This window comes from Ammospiza nelsoni, chromosome 2 (assembly GCF_027579445.1).
Source record: "Ammospiza nelsoni isolate bAmmNel1 chromosome 2, bAmmNel1.pri, whole genome shotgun sequence".
Lineage (NCBI taxonomy): Eukaryota > Metazoa > Chordata > Aves > Passeriformes > Passerellidae > Ammospiza > Ammospiza nelsoni.
The window spans coordinates 43585228-43610285 of record NC_080634.1 but is presented as its reverse complement, the minus strand read 5'-3'; the positions used below and the strand labels follow the sequence as shown (position 1 = coordinate 43610285).

Genomic DNA, 25058 nt, shown 5'->3' with positions numbered 1-25058 from the left:
CAAATTTAAGAACTAATTTTGAAATTTTCAGAAGGGGAAAAAGCTGTGAAAAGAAATTACAGCTGTCAGGCTTACTTCTTGCCTAATTTGGAAACTGCACCTGTATCGCAAAATGTGTTTCTCAAATGACAGAAGAAAAAATTTTAAAGGTAGATTTTAAAAAACCTGCTCTTGATAGCAGGTTAACTTAAGCAGATAAATCTGAAGGGTGAAAGAAAATTTCCAACTTTCAAAAATTAAAATAAAAAAATCTACATAGCTGTGCTCCAGCAGTTGAAAATAGACTTGTTCCTACATTATATAAATAAGTAATGTTCTTATAAAGCAGAGCCTATGGAAAACAAAATCTCAGTTGAGGTAACATCCAGAAATGTTAGGAACTAAAGAACAAAGAAGGAGTTCTCATTTAAACACGCACTCACTCTTACTTAGTTCATGTAAATTTAGTTCATTTACATTTATTTTGTTGCATCATACAATTTCATCCTTTCACACATTAAAGATGCTTAACATTCTCATTAAAATATTTACATATTTCCCCATTTACAGTACTATGTAATGCAAATGAATGTCCCATTTTCCTTGTAAAAATGTGTAATTAGAAATCCTGCAGAAATAAAATGCATTCAACAATTATGCTTTTTTAGTGATCAATAAGTGCAGGGAAATAGACCTAGAAATCCCAATGACTTAATTTTGTTTAATCTGTGAGAATTTTATAGGATGATAAGAAAACAAAATGTTCATAGAGTACTATATTGTTATTTACTGGATTCACATTTTTCCTATTATATATGTGCCATTTACTGTATTGCCTATAGCCTGCATTATCTTATGTTATAATGAATGAAATCTAACCCCCACACATATCCACATTCCTAGGAAAGGAATAGTTCCCAGGGGTTAAAGAGGTCACTTGTATGTCTTAGGACTTAGAACAGCTGTGTCAAGCAACTTCATTTTAGTAAAGCAAAGAGAAAACATGAGCCTAAGAGATCTTTCATAAGGCCAGTGAAAGAACACTATAGCAACAAGTAAGATTTTAAGAGAACCTGATAAGTGAATTTTCTGGCAAAGGACTCTGTCAGAATGCTATTACACTAAAGAGCTGCTACATGCGTATTTGACATTTTCTGCAAAAGAAGTGCTGACTGCTCATAATTACAAGACGTGAATAGGAACACTCTTCTGAAGATAAAATCCTGAAAAATGATGCCTATTCTAAAAACTGAGGCCCCTCACGCCTTCACACTACTCGCTATTATTGATAATTTCAACTGGTTTCTTCACAGAATTTATTCTCTTTTCTTATGTGTATATTTATCATGTTACACCTGACATTGACTGTGAAGTAAAATACACCACTGAACTTATTTAGATGCAAAACTAACTTTCAAAGCCAGTGAGATACCTAAACAACTCATTGCAAATTTACCAGCTATGGAATAGGAAAGCCCATTCAAAATTAATAATCTCATTTCTGTATGAGTTTGAAAAGCATCACGTACATAGCACTACACAACAGTTATTTCTCAGAAGATCTGGGTAGACTCAAGAGAACAAGTGACACTGTGAAAGCATTTTGGTGCTTACCTTACACCAGAGTTCCATTCTATTGTGGCAAACCCACCAAAGAAGCTCTGAAGGTACAGGATGACCAGAGAAAAGGTTACTATCAACACCGCTGTCTTTCCCAGTCTGATGCCTAGGTGCCTGATCTCCTCCCAGGCTAAGAATACAGAAACTACCTATCTATGAATCTATGACTTTTTGAAAGGACCTATTTGAAATATCATCACAGGATGCTAGAAATACAGGTTCAAACTTCTCAGTATAAAAAGAACTTGTTTCTAATTTCATAGGCATACAGGCAATACCAGTAAGCCATATCATCAGAAGATTTTAAAAGAAAAGTGTTCTGTACACCGAATACCAATGTTTCATTCTGATTTTCAGTCTTAATAAGCCCTGAGGTAAATGTACATAATTGTGTAGGAAACAGATTTTCAGCTGAACTTGTCTCTCTGTTGCTTTAACATCTCAGTAGAGTTAAACTCTACTGAGTAAACTCTGAGTAGAGTGCTGTTTCTCAGGTACTCTATCCCAGGTGTCTAACTCTCACACACTAATCTAGTAATTTATAATGCTAGGTAAAAATACCATTAAAATTGTTAAATGATTAAATGGTGAGGCAGTGTGCACCATAATGTATTGTTCCCTTTTTTAGTTTCTATCCCATTAATAAATTCAGTTTGAGCAGACATTGTCTACCCCGCAAATTTGTCATACAACAATAACATGGGATTGCATAAATAAAAACCATGATAAGGCAGATAGTCATATAGAAATACTGGGCATGGATATGAACTATGAATTCTAGAAGTTCTTTTGTGTTTAACTAATAATCACTTTAATGATTTCAGTTAACAGATTTGAATGATCTGGAGCCATAACATCAGTAAAAAAGAATAGATTAACACTATTTGACCAGTACACACTTCCTGAATCAATCAGTGTGTGAATATAATTTTTAAAATAATCTCTCGTTCAGCTGAGGAACCCTACCAGAGCTCTTTTTTTTCTAAAAAAATAGTATACATCTTTTTAGTCCATGAAAAAGGATTGCTTTTTCTTTTAGGAATATACTTTGTAAAGATGGAAGAGTTTTTAACATGGTCTCACTGTTGTGCACTGCACAGCAGCAGCCAGGGCAGGAGTGGATTTATGTAAGGGAATCCTAAAGGTCAGATACAGAAATACTTTTAGAATCGTGCAAAATCCCAAGTTGAAAGGGATCCACAAGGATCACTGAGTTCAAAGTTGACTCCATACAGGGCAACTTGAAGGCTAAACAATATATCTAAGAGCATTTTCTAATACTTATATCTTTCTAGAAATAAATTTACCTAATAAGGCAGTTTCATGCAATTTCCAACATTCACTACATGCTTAATTAGTATAATCACTTATCTTGAAAAAAAATTCTGTGACTTACATGTTACTTCTTTTACAAATTCAGCTTTTTTCAATCAGATATGTTTCAGGACATACATTCTTCCTAAGAACTTCACAGATTTGATTTTTAAGAACTTGTGCAAGCTTTCAGCATCTACCTTCCCTTAAATAACCTACCAAATTTAAAGGTTAATTTTTTTAAAATCTTGCCACTGTTTGAAACAGTGAAATTCTTTGTTTATTACAAGAACTTCCAGTCTTCCGAAAGAGGTCCCAGTTACTCTCTCCTTATCCTTGTCTTCTGAATTTTGGGTTTTTAGTTTGATGCTTTATTTTGTAGTTTAGTTATGGTGGCCCACATTTCCTTATGGAGATATGCAAGTATTGGGCATAAACTGTTCAGCAAAGCTCAAGCTACTAAATGCCACAGTAGCGCTGTGTCAGGTTTATAATAATTAGTATTAGAAATAATAAAATAATTGATTTGGCTCCTGGTTACCCAGGCCACCATTAGAATACTAAGATATAAACAGAACACTAGGATACAACAAAGTAGCTGAATTCTGTGTTGCTTTAAAATTCACAAAAGTCTTATAGCCTCAAAAAAAACCTAAAGCACATCTCTGCCATCTTCAAAGGGGCAAAATTACTTTGGAGATTGTTACTTTAATCTTCATGAGAAATCAATAGATTTTCCCATATCCCCTTGAGACACCAGTATATACTACCACTGATAATACCATGTTAGTATAATGCAGCATCCAGGTAGACCCATATGCACAAACTTTATATCTTACAGTCCCTTCCTGCAAGCAAACATCTTACTGTAACTGCAGTACCCTAAAGATTTCATACTGGTATTTTTTACTCTGTTCCTTTCTTTCAGCTACATTTATGAACATCTTAGTCTGTTGCAGTAAAACAAATCTCTCCAAAACCAGTCCTGAAGTATGGTAAAAATACTTTAGTGCGTATCTATACATAAATATTTTATATATATATGTATGTATAGGTATAGGTATATGTATATGTATATGTGTAAGTATATGTATACATATATGTATATGTATATGTATATGTATATGTATATGTATATGTATATGTATATGTATATGTATGTAAACCCAAAAACAAAGTCATGTTAATGTGTATGGCAATTTTTATGAAAAAGCTATATGCTTGTAAAAAAGGAGCAGGTATATATTAAAGGACAGCATCAATTTCCTTGTTCCTGTAGTTTGAGAGCTACGCTGTATGTGTAACAAAACAACTATGTATCCACAAGTATAACCTTATCCATGTATAAGAGCAACTCTGAAATAACCTCTTTTGTAGTGAAAATCTGTTTTAACTTCAATCCTACCTTATTACCCACTCAAGAAGGCCATTGAACTGAGGAAAGACACTGTTGAATGAACTCCAGATGGTCAGGTATGAAGATTGTCATGTGATTTTATACAGCACAAGCTTAGAATAAGTTATTTTATGAAAAACCACCCCCAAAACCTCAAAACCTACTCTTGAGGAATACACAATCAAAACAAGTTGGAGTATTTGGGTAAAATAATTTAGTCTGGAGATACATTTCAATTTGTCTTTATAGCACATGTGAATTTTGGATTACTGAAATAATGTGGAAGATATAGCTGTTAGTCACAATATTGGTTAAAAGCCAATGAAAACTGAACACCTCTCCTCCTGCCAAGACAAAAATAAGTAAGGAAATCACTCAGGCCTGTCATATAATTTAAATGATCAACATAAAAATGTTAACACTCACATTTACAAGTAAAAAAATGGCCAACATTTCTAGATTTAAGGTGACCGTAGAAACCTATTTCAATTTGTTGAATGGTCTCTACAAAATCGAGTTTGACTTCTGCTTCAATGCCATTTTATCCTAAGCACCCTTGTCTGAGTCTGTTTTCCCACAACTAGCCTTGAGCACTCTCATGGTTTTTGATGCTTGGGAGAGACTCTGTACACAGCACTCCTTTTTTCCATGCTGGTCTTGCCTATGGCTCTGAAGAATTAGACTGGCAACACCCCCTGCAGAAGGAACTTTTGATTAATTCATTCCAGTCATACAACAGTTTTCCATCAGTTACCTGAAACATCTCCATTTCACAGTCACTGTGAAACTCAGAAGCACAATAACACCAACAGCTAAGAGCCTTACAAGTAAACTCCTGCAAGGCAGGTGGTGTCCAAACCATTCAGTGAAACATCACTTAGAAAATATTCTTCATTGTTTCTCAGACACTTATGTGATTTTATATGCAGCATGTATAAACACACATAGTACAGTAAGATACAAATTTTTCCTGTGTTGCAATTTCTGAGAAATGATACCGGTGTTCCAATACTATTTCAATAAATATTGAAGTATTTCCTTCCAAGGGGAATGGTATCCATAGAAAGAGGGGTACTGAGTACTTCAATGGCTGCACAATATTCTCAGCATAAACAGCGAACCAAGGTAAAAATACTGCTTGAAATCAGCCTGAAAGGGATCTAAATTCAGATTTCACGGATACCACTTGAGTAACCTAATTATGGTCATATAAAGGAGGGAATAGGAAAATACAATCTCCAGGTGATAATCTACACCTATTTTGTCTTGAATTACCTCTTACTTCCAAGTATTTTGTTTAAAAAATGAAACTATAGACATAAAATGTAATGGTACCAGTTTAATTCAGGCATAATGCAATTTTTTTCCTGGTAGAGCCTAGAAATATTGTACTGATCAAAATATTGTTGCATGGCCATGAAATTGAAGAGGTGACAAAAAGAAAAAGACAAAAAATACCTGAAAAATACTCTTCCTTGTCACATTTGAGCCATTTAGTGGAAATTTTCTAAATTATTCAGTCCAAGATAGGTACCAGAAATGGAAAATTTCAACATAAGGAATTAACAGTTCGAAACAATGTTGAGCACCTTGGGACTAATGTCATTTGGTTAAAAGCTGCATGCACCTTTAGCTAAAGACCATGGTACTAGCTCCATCTTAAAGGATTTATTTATGCATGCAATAAAACCAGGAGAGGATGGAGAGACAAAACCTTTATTTGTGAATGAAGTTAGCAGTATTAAATTCTTCAAAATGGAACATATTCACGAACATAAAACAGTAACTTGATGTAGTGGCTTGGATGAAACTATTGCACAAAATAAAATCTACTGCTCTCAATACTTAACACAAAATCATTTTGGAAAATGGTAGAAGCCACTAAAACCCTTGGCTTACCAATGAATCCGTACAAATATTTAGAGATGGAAAGCAGGCAACACAACAAATCTACTGGTAAAGGTTCACATAGAACTTTATTGCCCTGTAGGAAAGTAAAGAATTTTAGGAATCTTTATAATCCTGTTGGGCCTGTAAAAACAGAAACAAAGAGAGGTCAAAGGATCTCAATGAATGGCTAGGTTGCAAAGCATGTGCACAGTGAAATACTTTAATTTCAGAAATTACTTTGGACAACAGGTAGCATCAAGACCACTGAAGTCTATTGATTTCAGTAAGAGTATTCTAAATCATTATAAATTTTATTAGTAAGAGCACTATAAATACTATTTCACAGTACAGGATGTCACAATGCACATGCACACCAGCCATCAGCACAATCCAAGTATTAAACTTCCAAAATTCAGGCCTTAGAACATGGTCAGTAGCTTTCTTGACTAATTTTCTAGTCAGAGTCCAAAGCATGCAATTTCAAGAAAGCAAGTCCAAATGTCTGAAGTATAAATATTTACATTTTGAAACTATTCATCCGAGGAAAGAAGCTGAGCAACCCCTAGTGGTAGCAGAAAAATACCTTCTGGAAAAATGCAAAATTTTTTGCAGGTATTTTCAAAAATACATTGATTTGTAAACACAAATTTCTATACTATATGCACTGTCCAAAGTTGATGATAACATTTAGAAAAAACTAAAAGTAAAAAATCATGCATGACTCATAGCTGTTTTCCCCTAGAATTCAATTAGGAAGTGATAATTCTGTTTGATAAAACACTCCAATATAGAAGTCTTAAAATACATTTAGAATAACATTTTTATATATTTTTATCAAAGAGAATGTGTTTTGTTTTCTAATTCTAAGATGTTCTAATGCAGCTACTGCCAAATTCACCATCATCATTTAGGGAGGGATTTACAAACTCTCTACCAGTGAAATGCAAATGTGATATTATTTTAAAAAAGCTAATGCTTTTTTGTATTTTTTTAAAGCGGTTATCTAGAATTCAGTTTTATCAGCTCTCTTCTATAAATTGTCACTTTCTCTTCCTTCTTTTCTACTAAGAAATAAGAAAGAACACTGCCAGTACAAGCTATACTTTCTCTCCATTCAACTTTTTTGAACCTCACTCCAGGTGAGTGAGATTTTCTGTGTTAGCCATCAGCTGCTCAAGATTTTCATGCATAACCATCAGAACAAAGTAGATACAAAGGCAGAGATTAATGCTCCTAGAAACATCAATATCAAACCATATCTGAACTCTCTAAAGTCTTTCCCTAGTTATCTATACACTTGTATTAAAAGGAAAAGCCCTTGCTCTATGGCCACCAATGATTCCATGCCTCCAGCCATGACCAAAATAGAGGGAGGGCTTCATGGAGTCCAGGTCATTTCAGACACCACGGCTCTGGACACCAATAGATATTCTAGAAATAAAAGAGTGAGCCCCAAACTATGCCCTCTTTTTTTCCAGAAAATGTAATTTTGAAGACACTATTTCCAAAATCAAAGACAATACTGAGGCATAAAATCACACTTAAAGGTGCACAACTAAAAGTCACCTTAGAGCTCAGTTCTTGATTTTCACTGTTTCTAAGGTGACTTTTTACACTTATTTTCAGTCTAAAAATTAGTTTAGGCAGGAAAAGCTCATTACTGGAAAACCTTCAGCTATTCCAAAGATGATAAAAAAGGACCTCAAGAGACTTGAAGTCAATCTTTAACATATCACTACATACTGGGAAAAAAAACAACCGAAAAAAATCCCCCAACATTTCACATGCCATCATAATACTGCTATAGCATTTTGTGCTGTCAGTCAGCACAGCAGAAACTTGGGTGTGCACTGAAAATAATCAATTTAAAGAGACTTAAATCACAAGATCACAAGACTCCTGCTACCAATGTTAGATACAAGAAGTCTGACATACAAATCTGGCATTAACAGGAAAAAAAGGACAACATAACAGGTACCTTGGATGAATTTGTGAAAACATTCTTATAAGTATTTTTAAAGATCTCTGACTTCTTACTGGAAAATATGTATAATTTTACTAAAAACAATCTATTGATAAGGCATAAAACAATCTGCCCACCTGTATTGTCTAAAGACAGCTGAACAGAACTTTTTTTTTTCACATTTAAGAAACTTTCTGTCACACTTAAAACTGTCTTGCAATGAATCACATGAAAATGAAAATATCATACCTGCAAGTTGTTGAGATGCTGTTTTTCAAGGAGCTGCTGCATTTCTTTCAGATTTTTCTGGAAGAGAAGTTGGCGACTGTCCATGTCTGTTCTACTGCTCTCCTGTATTGTTTCATCACAGCCAAACGTTGCTGAATTGTGCTTCTTACGGAAAGAATCACTTCTACATGCTGATGAGCATGACGTGTCATCTGTGGTTCTTGGTACAAACAAGCAAATTATTACTTTTATTCCTATACATCAACTGTACATTTTTAAATATGCTCCTTACCAAAAGTATACAACATCAATAAAGGATGAAAAGCCTGACAAATGCTGTTAGTACTATCTGAATGTGTCCAACACTTTCCATTTTAAAACTTCTCTCCTGTTTATTAATAAATAGAATTTTCTGATTGGGTTGCTGGGTGACTGCTTCAAGATACATTCATATGGAAAATGTCAGCCAACAGTTTGGTAATTTACAGAAACCAAACAAAAAAAACTGAGGGTTTTTTTTAACAAAAGAAAAAAATGAACAGGAAAATGGGCTTTATATTTCCATAAAGTAGGCTTATGCAGAGCGTAATTATATTGATGCTGTCAGGTATTCCCTTACTTCAAAGAGCCAGAAGGCTTTCTAGTATCCATAGGGCTCAAATCTACCAATGATGTGTAATCTCAGTTTCATGGTGTTCTACAGAATTGGTATTTGCTACCTGACAAAAAAAAAATCTTTACGGTAGCTAGTGTAGTTGGGCCCTATGACCAGCACTTAGTTGAAGATATATGTTTCACATATGTACAGAAATTCAATCACCTCTTTCCTTCATTTCTATCTATTTCTTCAGCTTAAGATTTTTCTTCTGAGCCTTCTCTTCCTGCATCTAAAACTGTCCCTTTTCTTTTTACTGGATCTGTTTCAAGTGGGTAAATAATCGAATAAGACCTTTTTATTTCGTATTTATCACAACACTTATAATTTTAGGGCAATGGAAAATGGAAACTTTCAAATCCTTAAGTTTATTGTTATTTTTCAGGAGATTTTATACAAGACTGCAAAAAACTTTGGCTCAATTGCAGTGATCTAAGGAGAGCTAAAAGGGAATTTGTTATTTCTGATGAGATAGCTGACAGCAAAAAGGGAGAACAAATTCATATATTTATTTACTGAACTTAGAAAACTACATGCTAGTTTCTTTTGAATGGCAGATATTCTCCCTATCCCAAATCTTTTTTGTTATTGTGGACCAGACTGGCTGACACCTGGCCCCCAAAAATGTGGTTTGTTGGTTTTTTGGACACAGACAACTTTCTTTATATTTATTTGAGTGCTTAGACCATTCAAATTTATAAAAATTTCCACATGCTTGGACCATTTATATTTACAAATGTTTCAACATTCCAACTTTTCTACAGACCATTTTTGATTTCTCATATTAAAGTTTATATCCCAAGACTCAACTTCATCAAACATAGCAATTTTAAACACCAATAGGGAAATATATCCTGTAAAAGAGCTGCATGCCACTTGCACACCTAATGTACAAACATCCCTGTATCTGTTGGCTAATGAGTTCTCCAAAATCTTTGCTTTAGCATTCAATAACTAAACCCTACTAGAAGAAAAATGGCTCTACTGCAGCATGGAATACACTTATTAGGTGTTTCAGGACTTTTGCTTTGTTTAAGAGGAGTCAATATGTCTCCATTGCTTAATTTATTTTTTTACACCTTTTAAAAGAAAGACATTATGAATCCTAGAATCTTGTAAAATTCAGATATTCACTTGGGTCTGAAGCTATATTTATCTTGAACACTTAATACAGTATTTATTTCTTCCTCTAAGAGGGCACTGTCAATTAATTCTAGGCATTCTCTTTCTGAGGAAGGGTAAATTCTAAAGATGACACAAGATTTTTGTCTTCAGCATTTATAAAATTGTAAGAAGCAACAGAAATACAGAAAGGTATCTACTACTTCCTAAGAGTTAGTTATCACCCGTCCCAAACTATCCAATTAAAGGGATTCTAAGAAATTTTTAAAAGTTTTCAGCTCAGAACTGGTGACTTTTAAAGAACCTTCACTGTTCAGAACTGTCTCAAAATGCTCTTCTGTTTTACCTGTACTAGCTGTCTGGCAACCTCCCCATAGGTCATAGTGGACTCAACTTTTAAACCTTTCAGATGCTGGGGTCACTTACTTTAATTTTTTTTCCTTGAGAAATTTCTAATTTCAAACTTACAGAAATATAATTAGCCTCAAGATTCTTAGCTTTCTCTCAAATTGGTTACTAGGGGAAAACAAACGGTAAAATAATATGAACATATAAATATAATTTCCTTAGGAAAATAGGTCAAGAAAATGAAAGCCAGAAAAAGAACACACTACCATTATTAAAGAATAATGAGTCTTTTATATTATACAAATAAAAATGGAATGACAGCACTCTAAGAAATGGTAAGTGGTTTGTGCAATATGTTGAACAAGAACCAGCTTGAAAAAACTTGGAAAATAAGGAAAGAAATTATTAAGGCAGTGAGATGCTGTCCTTAATCAAGTTTATAACTGAAATGAGACAAATGATCAGCAAACCTGAGATAGGATTCAAACACATCTACGTTTTTGCATAAATGAAACTTAGATTTAACAGGTAGATTTCTTGTTTGTTTCTTTGGTTTTGTTGCTGCAATCTTCCTATGAATGTTGACTGGAAAATAGCATGAGTATTAAGCTCTATGAGTTATAAAATATTTTTTCAACTGACCAGTTTATCACCTGAAAATGTGTTAATCAGAGCAGAGATATGTAAACAAGTTGAGTATCAATGTCACACTGAAGAGCACATTGAAGCCCAAAAGTAGGGAGACCTCTTTCAGGCAGAATTTATCTCTGTTCTGAACATCTGTACAATTTATATCATGCAGAAAATAACTGAAATACAGAAAGGAATAATAAAAGCAGCAACAACAAAAACAACCCCCTGAGCTGAAATGTTAAAGAAATGAGAGGTTAGGAAAGAGATAATCAGGAACTAGTAGGAAATACAGCAGATAAATAAAGCATATATGAAGGAACATTCTGTTATAACTCAGGGTATCTTAGAAACAGTGCTTGGGTAGAATGAAAAGTATGCAAATAAAATTTTATGTGATATAAAATGAAATTTCAGGTCAAATTTTTACCAGGACACTCTTGATTCACATAGAGAATGAGAAATATAAAGGAATGATAGCTGTAAAGAAGATCCTTGGGTGAACATATAAACTATCATATCTTTGAATGTCAAAAGGAGAAAAATCTAGATAAAAAGTCACCTAGACAGAATAATTCTGAGAACAGCAAATAATTTGATAACCATGGTAATCTGAGTTGGGCTATAACTGACTGCAGATTGGGTTAGTCTTGACTATTCCCAGAATTTGACTGAGGGGAAAAGGTTTGTGTCATCTCCTCTGCTGTCTTACCAACTGGACACAAACAACTCAATGAAATTGCACAATGTTTCACTGGAAAAGTTCACAGAAGTGCTCTCTTTGCCACTAGAGAAATGCCCTACAATTTCTTTAAGGTAATAGTCTGCTCTTTATTGAACACAGTAAGAAATTTACTTCCTTTGATCATCAGAATAAACAGGACTGCTTACCTGAAGTTGATTTTGTTTATGTTTTGCAAGCACTGTCCTGGTGTAAAAACTGTTCCTTTAATTTGTTCAAGAGCTTCTTCTAACTGAAAAGCTGCTTTAGTCTGGACTGGAGGGATCAGAGCTAAAAACACACAATGGGGAAAGAGTTTTTTAAAATTGGAATATTTTACCATAAATGGTTTGGTTAAGTTGCTGAAGTTTGGAAGCCTAAATCCAGACAGTTACAATAAACACAGTAGTTTAGCATTATTAGACATGCAAGAGCACTTTGAGTTCCTCTGAAACAAAATCCCAGTCTATTTAAGTGTTTACAGTCACACATGTATTCAACAGTTTTGCTATTTGCTTTTAAACTGCACTATTGAAAAAATACAAGGTTAAAAAAATCTAACTTTGTTTTTACATCATGATTATTCCACTCATGCACTAAGCCAAAGTTATGGCTTGCAGATATTTTACAGAGGCCAAATTGTAACTTAATAATTGAACCAGTGGGGAAAGAAAAAGTCCAGACAGGCACAATGTGTTGCCACTTTCAAGTGAGTAGAAGTAGGATAGAGAGTAGCAGAGGCAGAATTTCTGTAAAGGAAAACCAAGAGAAAAAACTGTGATTCCTTCTATTGCTACACAGTCTGGGCTGTCAGTAGAGCTATGAAGAAGCCTTAAACCAGTACTGTTCTATTTTGTTATTTTTATCTGACATTTGATCTTGAAGTCAGAGACATTACCTCACAGCTGGCACAACTGCAGTTGGGAGAGTAAATCTGTTAAAGAATACCTAAGTAATAGACCATATCTTAAGCATTTGAACACTGGAAAGTTGACGGGAAATCAGACTTGGCCAATGCCGCTACAAACTCCTGCCAATCTGCACCGATTCCAAGAAAGCAGGAACTGAGCTGAAGTGATCACTGCTTCCCAGTAAGAGAACAGCTTAGAAAGTGGACTAATTCAGGAAAAAGAACGTTATGTACCATATTAATATATGCTAGGACTGCAATTACTTATTGACAAACAAAATGCACATTTTGGAATATTTTATATCTAAAGGTTCAAAGAGGGGATCATCACACTATCCTAGTAACTGGCTTTGTAATACCTCTCACCCAGCTGTGGAAACACAGTACTGCAACCAATAAGCACACTGCAGTCAAAAAAGTGGGGAAAACCCAGGAAGCCACAATACCTCAAGGAGGTCATGTACTTACTGTGACTGGAATACAGTGAAATGTCTCAAAATACAGTTTTTAGGAAAAAAAATAATCTGTTTTTATTTCCCCTACCCAATTGTCCTATCTATCAGATATGAGCTTCTTGTCAGTTGTTTTGCTTTTGTGAATTCAATTACTTTGAGTGAAGTTAACTGTTCTGTTTACTAACAGAAAAGACTAATGGCCTCCAGAGGTCCCTTCCAACCTTAACTATTCACTGATTCAGTGTAAACACTTGTATTGTAAATAACAGTTAATTGACAAACCTGTTTGTTTCTGCTGAGAAAAGGACTGATGAGCATGTTGGAACTTAGCAGTTGCCTCCTGAAATTTAATTTTCCTCTGCCGCAGAACTTGTTCTCTAAATCTTTGTTCTTTTGCTTCTTCTTCCTTCTGTCTTTCTTCAAAGGCTCTGTATATAAGAAGCAAAAGTAGACAATTCCTATGTTTATGAATTACATTTACTGAAATACTAGTAACTTGCTTACCAACTTGCTGTTTTAATACAAAAGCTTGTTTGTTCATAAATCAAATGCTATCAACTTCAGCACAGCTGGATTTGTAGAGTTGGAAGGTAAAGAGGACAGTGGGTGATGAAGAGTCACAATATATTTTAACTTCTTAGCCTCAACCAGGGATTTGATTATTTTTTATGTGTGAATTAACATGCAGATTTGACCAGTTCTTGTCACCAAGGTGACTTTTACAACAGCCTTTACAGTACCACATAAGGGTATCATAGTGAGCAGATCAGTAGAAAGGTTAACTGCAAATGCTTTGTGTGTGCTTTTCATAAAGCTGTTGGGGAAATAAAAACAGTTTAGAAGTTGTTATTTCAAAATAACACAAAGGAGTTACAGCTTTTATCTATAAATATGCAGGACTAAGTTGTAGTTGTTAAAAAGCTTCCTGAAAGACAATCAGTTTAGCAGCACAAAATGGGATAAAACAGTAACACAAAACTATACTTGACAGAATCTGTTATTATTAAAAACACATTAAATGGGTCCTCTCACTGACTGGAAAGCAAAGCAGACTCTAGTCAAAAACAACCATCATCACAAGTCTCCTTCACCAGGCATGAGCTTCATGAAGCTATGTAGAATCTTTTCTCCTGCTGACAGAATAATCAATTTTTACTGACAAATTAGCTGCCTGAGTGAAATATACCCAGAATATTTATTGGCACATATGTAGGCAAGTAATATTTAATAGTTTTAAACTAAAAGAGGGTAGATTCAGACAAATATAAGGAAGAAATTTTTTTACAGTGAGGGTGGCGAACCACTGGAGCAGGTAACTCAGAGAGGCTGTAGATGCCCCATCCCTGGAAACATTCTATTTTAAAACAGTAATACTGTAAAAGTAATGAAACTTCCAAAGCCTGCCATGCAAAGATCACTACAGCTGGGAGCTTCCCATCTGTGTATTAGAAATGTGATTTAACAGGTCACTAATATACTAAGTAGGGTCCCCCTCCAGCCAGCATTAGTGCAAAGTTTAGCCAAGTTCTTTGTTTCTCTCAGCACAATAAGATACCATCCCATAACTCCAATCACTAGCAGTTACTTCATAGCTCTTCTTGCTTAATGGTGCAATGCTGCTACTTCACAGAGCTCCTCCTTAACTCAAGCTATTTTAATTATTATTCCCTTTGCTTTTCAGGGAAAAAGTTCAAACTGAAAAAATCAACTTGACTCTCTCTAGTATCCCTTAATATGACGACTGATCTCCTGTGAAAACAAACACAAAAATGATTTGAAATAGGTACTTTTTATTTTAGAAAACTTAAAGGCTGTAATTGCACAATAGTAAAAAAATAGAAAATCTGCCAGCTAATTCCCAAGTACACACTTATACAGGAATATTCACTTTAATCCACTTGGAAGCCAAAGCGTAGCAGAGAGAGAGACAAAGAACTTTCACTATTTTGAAAACTCATATATACATAGCTGTTAAAAAAGAACTGAAAAGTAGAACTAGAGTTCATTGTCCACTTCCAGTATTCCTGAATTTTAATCACCATAAAATCTAATACAGAAATACGCAATTTTATCTTGACTAAATGAAATTCACAGGAGAGGAAACAGACTTGCTTATCCTCATAAGTACTTTAGACACATTCTTCTTGAGGCCCTTTAATATCTCTAGAAGCTGATCAAGGCCTTTAGTTGAACTGTAGTTGTTAAATTCAGACATGTGGGAAATTCTAAAAATTTTATACCTGGAGTAATTCCAGCATATAACTCCAAAAAAGAAAAAAGTCAATTCTGACAGAGTATGTTTTTAGACTATGTTGAATATGGCTTAGCTACACTCTTCCACATTCCTAATAATGAGTATTAAAAAAGGACTGTTGTTCCATATACTTGGCAATGACAGAGTCCAAATGCTGATGCAAGAGGTCTTTTTCAGCACAGTTCATCATGATCAATATTTGGTTTGGATTAAGACAAGAAGGAGAAAAAAGGATCTTACTTCAAAATAATAAAATACCTTAAAGTTATTCAGGGAAGCCTTATTAATTTCTTGACCTTGCAGAATGTAAATTGTAACACCCAGGATCATTACGTAAAATAAATAATTTTAAAAATGCATATTTACATCTTACAGAAAAACATTTAAAGCAAATGATTGTTCATGCATTCTCCTTAAGTCACCAGCTTAGGTTCATATCACAGATGTAACATTGGCAAAAGAGTATGGCTTTAAGATGGATAGCTAACAGAAGAATTTCCTGACTGGTGTTTTTTTAACCCAATTTTTCTGTCTACTATAAACAACCCAGTGGTGCAGCAATTTTTGAAATGGATGCCAAAATATTTATGGAGAATTTGGAATACAAAACTTAAAATACTTAGCTGTCTCACATATACAGACATTATGTGGAAGGCATTTTTATGTTAAAAACAGTATGACTAGATGGTAGTACTATTTCCTGGATAATTCTGTTAAATTCTCTTCACAGTGAAGTGATAGATGCTACATTCCCAGGTGGGTGGACTAAATGCTTACTACTGCATTGGATGAAAATGATAATTAAAAAGGAATATATACGGTGTGTATGGAGGGCTATGAAATGAACGTTTTGATACTGAGTTTATATTACTCTTCCATTGCCACATCATGTTGCAAACCAGTACACAGTAATTTTAAAATTGAGTTAGGGAGATATTTGTATGGTCAATGACAACAGTAGGATGAAGAAAAGGCTAGAATGCACTGTCACATTCAAAATTCCCTTCATGGGCAAACAGAAAGCAATCTTAAAACCTTAAAAAGATCTGTGGACATTACCCAAAAATCAACATTTTTAATCTAAGACACTTCCCAAGACCAGGAACACATATTAAATCTATTCCTTCATCTTCTTTGATTATCATATGCTGAATACAAAAAGACAGCCTGAAATTGCTGCAAGAGCTTCAGAGGACTAACCCCTATACTACTGTATGGGCTCACAGAGAGCTGTCCTGCAATATGCCCCAAAGATCCACAGGTGGGCTGCCTGCACTAGGTACCAGTTGTCATATTCCAAGTCTTGCTCATAGGCAAGACCCAAGCACACCTTATATAGTCAAGCATGTTTTTTTCTTAGCATAATTCAAATCTTAAAGAGTCCAATTCTCATTAATCCAGAATTGTTACTGAAAAATAATTATACTGTTAGAATACTTCTATACAGAAAAAGGCTCAGTAAACTGTTATTCACACATTGAGCTTCGATCTCCTTTCCTGATGCTCATTCTTGCATTGCTGTTTTGCATCCCAAGGTTTGTAGTTTCATTCTGGTTGTGCTGGAGTGTTAAGATGAACTGGCAGCATCTGGAGTTCCTTCACCAGGAACAACAGGATTTTCATGTGAAGGCTTTCTTGTCAACGGAAGGACACCCGGACATCAATTAGATCATCACAGGCCTAATTTTATTGATCAGTACAGCAGGTTAAATACAGTTCATAATGAGCTTCATACATATTGCAAAAGTTGAGCTCAGGATTGGTTAGTTACATATCTGCAACTACGCCTACTTCTGCATTCTTATGGTTATACTTTTGATACTTTCTACATATTCTCAGGAAGAATCTCTCTTCCCTATCCTCATGTTGCGGCAAGGGCATTCTGTCCTTGCCTGTCATTGGTCACCGACTGCTGACTTTCCTTTCAGCTTACTGACTGCTGACTTCCCTCTCTCAGCTTAACCAGCGGCATTATGTCAGCATGGCCTTTCTCAGCTAACCAACTATTAATAATACTCTCCACACTTTCTTCTCTCTCACCTTAGGATCCACTTGGAGTAATTTTTATATTTGCTAATACACTTTTACACCTCTGCTCTATCACCATCAATCTGTAGCTCCACAGTACCTCCAAATATTCCATACACGGTGCTTTTTATGTATGTTACATACTGTTATTTTCTTCTCTTTATTACCTCTAAAGCCAGGTTTTTCAGATCTAGTTCTGTACTTCTTTAGCTGACTATTAGTGAGTATAGCCATGGGGCCTCCAGTGCCAAGCCTGTGTGCCTTCTCTTACCATTCCCTGCCTGTACTTCTCCATGCCACATCCTGCACCTCCAGTTTTCAAAGCCTCTGCTACCATACCAGGCCTGCATTTCTCTATGCTGCTTCATGATTTTAGAGTCATAAATGTCTCATCCTCTCCATAGAACAACTGCTTCTTACTGTTATCTATATAAAACTACAATAAAAAGATAAACAATGGCAAAATTAGCCACAGACACCTGGTCTTTTAGAGAAATTGCTGTTACAGCTAAACCAAGCAAAACAAAGCTGCTGCCAGGTCAAGAAAAGTTCAGAGAGCAAGTTTGGCAAGAATCTGTTTCAAGGCCTTGCAAATTCAACGCAATCCAGTGGTCTGTTATCAGAAATGGCAATACTGCTTTTCAAGTCCGCATCACAGTGGTTACAGTGAACACCTACTTTTCACAGTTCCATTCTTCCATTCTGATGCAGAAAGAAATACAAATTTCTTAAAACTCTGCCCTCTCTGTTTTACAAATGCTGACATTGTTCTCATATTTCAGGCCATGTTCTGCTTTTCATTTTCTATCAACAAAACTAGTGAATGATTTAAAGAGCTTTTATGAAATAATCAATGTTAATCAGCCAGTAGGTGGAGCACGAAGCTTGTGCATATGTTGAAAACAAAGTATTATGGAAAGAACAATAGATTGGGCATAGATTGGAAACTGATAAAGATTTCCTTCCCCAGTTTCAGCAGATGGATTAGCTTTCTCAAGGTATTTCAAAACAAACCAAGATAACTGACTGTACAGTTTATTTCAAAATGCACAGAAACAATTGCATTTCCAGAATGAACCAGATACCTGCAGACAGTAACATCACAGTAAAATGGGAAACATATTTTGCACTGAGCACTAACAGCACGAAGTCTATAGTCCCCAGCAAAACTGACAGCTGGGATTTATAAAGCAGTGTGTTATAGAAACATAAAGTATGATATCCTATTCATTTGCATTAAGTATGTGCTTAGTCAGTAGCTCTTATTTCCAGAATACTGGTATTTAAACAAAATATCTGCCAGCTACTGCCCCAGAGAATACTTGATTCTTAATCTGATCTTGAGATTGCAACTTCATGTATCAGCGAGACAATAAAGAAATTGCTTTCTTGATACTCAGGCAACATGTAAAAACTGTAGGCTATGGTTTTTTGCTGTGTTGAAGTACTATTGTTAACACAAAGCTAAGGAGCTTGGTCAGTAAAAGAGATGCAAAAAAACAGATGACATCAGGGGGATTGAAAAAGATCTGAGATTTAAGTTACTGAGACTTTTATTTCCAAAGCTATCCTTGCTCTTTCTGAGCAAGTGATGCTTTTGTCTTTTACTACTAAACCAATTAATGGTGTACAGCTTGTAGAAGGTATTTTTAATGCTGAAGGTGCTGCATTTTAGAAGTATTGACAACAAATCAACAGTAGACTGTCAGAGAAAATTTTATTACAAGTACATATAGAAAAGGTTGAAAACAGAAGACCTCAATCTGCGACAACCTTGCATATGCAGATCTCATTAGCTTAAAAAGTACTTTAGTACAACCTTGTTTGAAGGAGGCCTGCTGTTGGTCCCTGAAAAGACCCACAAATTAAAACCCACAGAAAAGTTTTCCTCCACAAAACAACATGAAGAGAAGGAACCTAAATGACACAAGATTAAAGACAGAATAGAAACTCTTCTGTACCTTCACTAGTGCTTCATCCTAAAGAGAATTCACTGCTTTTATTTTTTTTAGTAGAAAATTTATAAACTTAAGGTTGCCACAAAATTTGGTTAGGCTTGATCAACTTCATAAAATTCTGCAAAGAAATGACAGTCCTGTAGATGAGAGGAGAGCTGTAGATATTATCTATTTAGCCTTTACTAAGGCTGCTGGTACTGTCTCCCCTGTGATCATCATAAATGAGATACTGCTGTACAGGCTGAATGAGCAGAGAGTGAGGTGGAATGTAAATGTTCTGAATGGTCAGGCCCCAAAGGCGCTGATCAGTGACACCAAGTCCTCATGGAGGCCCGGACATAGTGGTGAACCCTAGCAGTCAGTACAGGGCCAAATCCTCTTTAACATCTTCATTAAACATAGAAACACAGAATCATTTGGGTTAGAAAAGACCTCTAGGATCATCAACTCCAACAACAAGCCCAGCACAGCCAACTCCACCACTAAACCACGTCTTGAAGTACACCACATGCAACCATTCCAATGGGCAGCCTTTTCCAATGCTTGACAATCACCTTCATGAAGAAAATTTTCCTAGTATCCAATCTAAACCTCCCCTCATGCAATTGGAGGTCATTTCCTCTCATGCTGTAGCACTTGTTACTTGAGAGAAAGGACCGACTTTGCTGTCAAGAAGGTCAGTGGTATCCTGAACTGCACTAGGCAAAGCTGAGCCAGCATGTAGAGGAAAGTGATCCTTCCCCTCTGCTCAGCACTAGGCAGGCCACAGCTGAAGGGCTGTGCCCAGCTCTGGGCTCCTCAGTACAAGACAGACATGGACAGACTGGAGACAGTTCAATGAAGGGCCACAGAAATGATGAAGGGACTGGAGAATTTCTCTAGGAATGCTGAAAGATTTGGGACTGTTCAGGCTGGAGAAGAGAAGGCTCAAAGGAATCTTCTTAATGTCTATAAATATCTGGAAGGAAGGCGCAAAGAGGAGAGAGCCAGGCTGTCTTCAGTGATGCCTACTGACAGGGCCAAACTGAAACACAGAAGTTTCCTTTGGAATATCAGGAAACACTTTTTTTTGGGTAAGGATGACAGCACTGACACAGATTGCCCTGAGAGGCTGTGGAGTCTCCATTCTTGGAGAAGCTCAAAAGTGATTCCTGGACAACCAGCTCTAGGTGGCCCTTCCTGAGTGGAGGTGTTCAACCAGATCAAGAGGTCCCTTCCAACCTTGACCATTCTATGTGAAGGTTAGAGGTAGAAAATGGACTGTCACACTCCACAGCGTACTCATTCCTACCCTCCATATAAAAAATGAAGAAGATACAAATTTTCTTTTGAAATTATACACTAGCAGTGCCAAGAATAACTCCTGACACATCCCCATAAGCCGTGGTTTTGGGTGCTGCTGGATGAGAATGTGGAGCTTAAGAACATCATGCTACCCTTGAGAAACCATCATCATATCTAACACCTTAACATGTGTAAGAAAGCTAATGGAACTTGGTTCATATAGACCTGACACATGACCTGAGGGTTGATCAATCAATTCCTACCTGCATAACTGTCAGGAAAAAATACTTAGATTCAAGGAACTTTATTTTCAAATTACTTTCATGAACATATGCAGTGACCCTTAATTTTTACTTTTATATATTATAGCTTATTACATTGTATGCACTTACTACCTTTTAAACATTAAATAACTCACTCCTTCTCAGTTATTAGGAGAAAACTTGTTACCACAGACTTCTATTTGAACTGCTTATTGTGCTAATAATTATGCCAGTCTCAATTATCACAAATTAAAATGTCTTCATTTTATGAATACCATACCTAAATTTTTAAGTGGCTCACCTGAGTAATTTGGATTTATACTGTGTTTCTTAAGGCTACAATGAAATACATATGGAAATGTATTTATGCATCCATGAGTATTACTTTAACTACACCAGTCTGTCAAAAATATGCAGGCTGTCTGGTACTTGCTTTTACATTAGAGTATAACATTTCAAGACCAGTAATACAATAAACAGAGTTCATCTGAGATGTGTAGCATTATAGCGGTTCTGTTCCAGAAAAAGAAATTAGGTATTTAATTTTTCAACTGAGACTCAGTCTACATCTGTAAAGGTTGTGGGTTGCAGTCTGTCTTTAATTATTCACAGGTGATTATATCTCTCCTCCAGTTTTCTTTTTATTTCGAAATGTAACTTGATAGCACATACTGTCAGGCTAAAATGGCAATATAAACAATATATATCACCTCTCTTATGAGTTATGAACATATGCAATAAGTAAACATTGTACAACAGAAGTCATCAGATAAGGGAACTGTGGGGCACAAACATTAATGAGTTAACAAGAGGCAGAGGAAGCTGGTCTGAGGCTGGGGGCTTGCAAGGAGGAACCCATCTGCCTCTGCAGTACACACAGCTGAGCTCTCTGTATGTGTGAGCACCACCTCAGTGTGAGGGAAAAAACCTCTATGCCCATTACACTACTCACAGCTCTTCACTGAGACATTTCAGTGCATAATTTACTTAATCCATTTGCCACAGAATATTTCATGGCTTTGCACTCTCATGTATGCAGAAGACAGACTATGTAAAGCTCTGTTTAAAATGTCAGTACAAAATAAGATTATTGTAAGTGTAATCCTGTACAAGAAAAATGTTGCTTTGTGTTTACTGGGAAGTGGGAGCACAAAGCCTCAGCATGAAGGGGAGGCTGTGCAGCTGTTATGCCAGGCAGACAGAAAAACACACACTTCAGAAGGCAACAACTGCCTTCTGCTGGCCCACACTGTACAGATGCGTGCATTTTTCATACCTTCATTGAAGCTAATAAAAGCCAGAACACCAGAAATGCACATCAGAACCACAGGATGAAAGTGCTACTTAACTTTAGTTTATATGAGATGTGACTACAGTGAGTTTCCAAAAATTAGCGAGTAAATCAGAATATTGCTATTTTTATTTTATTTGTCCTATGGCAAGAAACTGGATTGGTGAAACTTTTCAGCTTAGATTCCTCTAGGCCAAAGCAGTGAGCTATTTATCAAAGTGAACATGAAAATAGTAGAGATCTATTGATCTGTCTCAAGGTTTTGACTCTTTTTGCTTTGGCTTTCTCTTTTTTTTTACAATCCTCCATTAAAGGAACCCTAGTTACTTGCCTTCTTCTTCTGTTTGTCTCCATCAAATATTTCATTGCCTTGCTCCGATGCATTTTTTGATCCTTTTTCAGTGCCCGACGTTCTTCTTGTAAATCCTGTTCAAAATGAAACATTAAATCTCTACCCCTAAGATTGTGTTAAGGACAATAGAAATTGGATGGAACTGCTCATTAAATGATACAATAGCCTGTATGATTGGCCTTCTATAGAGTAGGTTCCGTAACTGTATGTTACAGTCATAACTAACTTTATGCTCATCTAGAAAGAAATGTAATTGCATTTTCATTTTTAAAAGGATTTTAGGAGAGGCTTTGCACTTATCTTTCATGATGCCACCAGCTGAAAAATCCCATCTTTATTGTGTTCATTTTGTGTAGTTATCTAAACCTGTAACATAAGGATGCAGGTATGACAGGGAAAATACTAAAGCTCCCCCACACACACCCTAAAGGATTAGTTGTTTACACTGAAATTGATAAACATAATTAAATAAAAGCTCTCCACAGAGCCAGATCAGCCCTACATCACGCCAGTAATTATTTAAGTAGCACTGTGCAGACGGATCTCAAGAGTTTGTGTCAGTAGTTCTTACTACTAAAATTGAAAAAAACAAGAACCCACAAGTTAGGATGGAAAACACTATTCCTAGTGGCATAATCTCCTATTAAAGGGAAAACAAGAAAACTCCGAAGTTGCTTGAGAAGTCAACTTTCCCACGGCAGTTTAAAACCCGCAAAGTACAAGTTTGAGTTTGAAGACACCCCTGAGGCGGTCTCTGACCGCGGGGCAGGGCGAGGCTGGGACATCGCCGCCCCGGCCCCGCCGCCCCGGCCCCACACGGGCCCCACGCAACGCCGCGGCCCCGGCCCCCCTTCGCAGGGCTCGGCCGGCCCGAGGAACGCCCGCCTCGGCGGTCCGGGACCGCCTCACGAAGGATACACAGGGACGCTCCGCCGCCCTCCCGGGCGGTCCTGCCGTCCCCCGGCGAGGAGCTGCCCCCGCTCCGCCCCGCCGGCCTTCCCGCCGAGCTCCATGCAGCGCCCGAGTCAGCGCCGGGCCCCGCCGCGCCGCTCTGCGCCCACTGCCCGGCCTCGTAGCAACCGGCCACGCCGCTGCCCTCGCAACGGGGCGGGGCCGCGGCGCGGGGAGCGGCGCTGGGCCAGAGGCTTCGGCTGCTGCGGCATTTGCTGCCTGCGAGGCTGGCGCAGGGGACCGGGCGGGCCGGATCCCGCCTGGCCCGGCCGGGCCTCGCCGGTGCCCGTGCCAGTGTGGGAGCCACGCGTGGGAATCGCTCCGCACTCTCCCCGCGGGCCCGGCCCGGCCCGGCTGGGAGAGCAGTGCTGGACGCCCTGTCAGGGACGGTGCTTGGCTCTCGCTGGGCTTTCCGTCCTCTGCAGCGCTGTACACTGCGGGATAACTTTTAAAAGCCCCAAACACACACGGGGTCCGAGCGAACGCGTTCTCCTGGGCAAACACCACGTGCGGGTTTGCAGAGCTCTGCGGTGCTTCTCAGGCCTGCTGAAGACTTGGAGTTAACCCCATAAACTTTTGTGCAGAAATAACAACAACATCAACCATCAAAAGATGTTTTGTGCAGCTGATGCACAAAATGATGAGTATTATAGAAAAACGATTTAAAAGGTCCATAAATACACTTACAAAAAAAAAAAAAAACCCAAAAAACAAAAAACTACACCAGTGTGTTCTTAAGACTGCAAAACTTTTTTTTTCCTTTTCTTTATTTTTTTTTTAAAGCAAAGTAGGGTGTGTAGTCTTGGGATATTGCCCTGCCTCGGATGAGCTGTCAGCAACAGGCTAAATGCCTTGGTGGTTTCCTGGCGAGACATTTCTTGGCCAGTGTATTTGAGCTTAAACCAATTCTTCCTTTTTTTTTTTCCCCTTTTTTTTCAGTGTGCAGCTGTTCTATGTCTTTGACTAGGAAGGTAAAAAACAGTACTCTGCATTTGTAAAATACTTTTCTGCACAGACCCCTCCCCCGTATTTGTAGCACAGTTTGGGAAGTGGGTGTTGCTGTTACCATTTTACAGTCAAGACCAGTGGTGGTCAGGTTGCCAAGTGTGTTTAATGTTTACAGTATCCTAGTTACTGCCATTGAGAAGATGACCCTAAAATGGAAGTCTTTCACCTCTAGTTCAGAAAATCAACCCCAAATTCACCATTTCTTTGCCCCATCTGCTCTGTTGTGTTGCAGAAGGGGGGAATGGTTGTCAATTTATCACTGTGTGCTTTTCAACCTACCCACACATTTAAAATCCCACTTTGCCTGATAAAATGCACTGTTTCATTTAGGATGCAATAGAAGGCTTTATCAGGTTGGAGAACTGTGTCACCCAAGCAGAACTGAGGCAGAGCTGGGACACTGCAGAATTTGGGCCCATGTCACATTTAGGAAGATTG

At 37.0% G+C, this 25058-nt stretch overlaps 1 protein-coding gene across 1 annotated transcript in view; it reads right to left on the bottom strand.

Annotated features, from left to right (window-relative positions):
- The window catches only part of CEP126 (centrosomal protein 126), a 34923-nt gene extending 11249 nt beyond the window's left edge, over positions 1-23674 (bottom strand). The window contains exons 1-5 of the mRNA XM_059466952.1: positions 23580-23674; positions 22641-22766; positions 13514-13659; positions 12037-12157; positions 8412-8610 (exon numbers count right to left, since the gene is read on the bottom strand). Coding sequence (XP_059322935.1) covers positions 8412-8610; positions 12037-12157; positions 13514-13659; positions 22641-22766; positions 23580-23674 — 687 coding nt within the window. The remainder of the gene's footprint in view (positions 1-8411; positions 8611-12036; positions 12158-13513; positions 13660-22640; positions 22767-23579) is intronic.
- Between the last annotated feature and the right edge of the window lie 1384 nt (positions 23675-25058).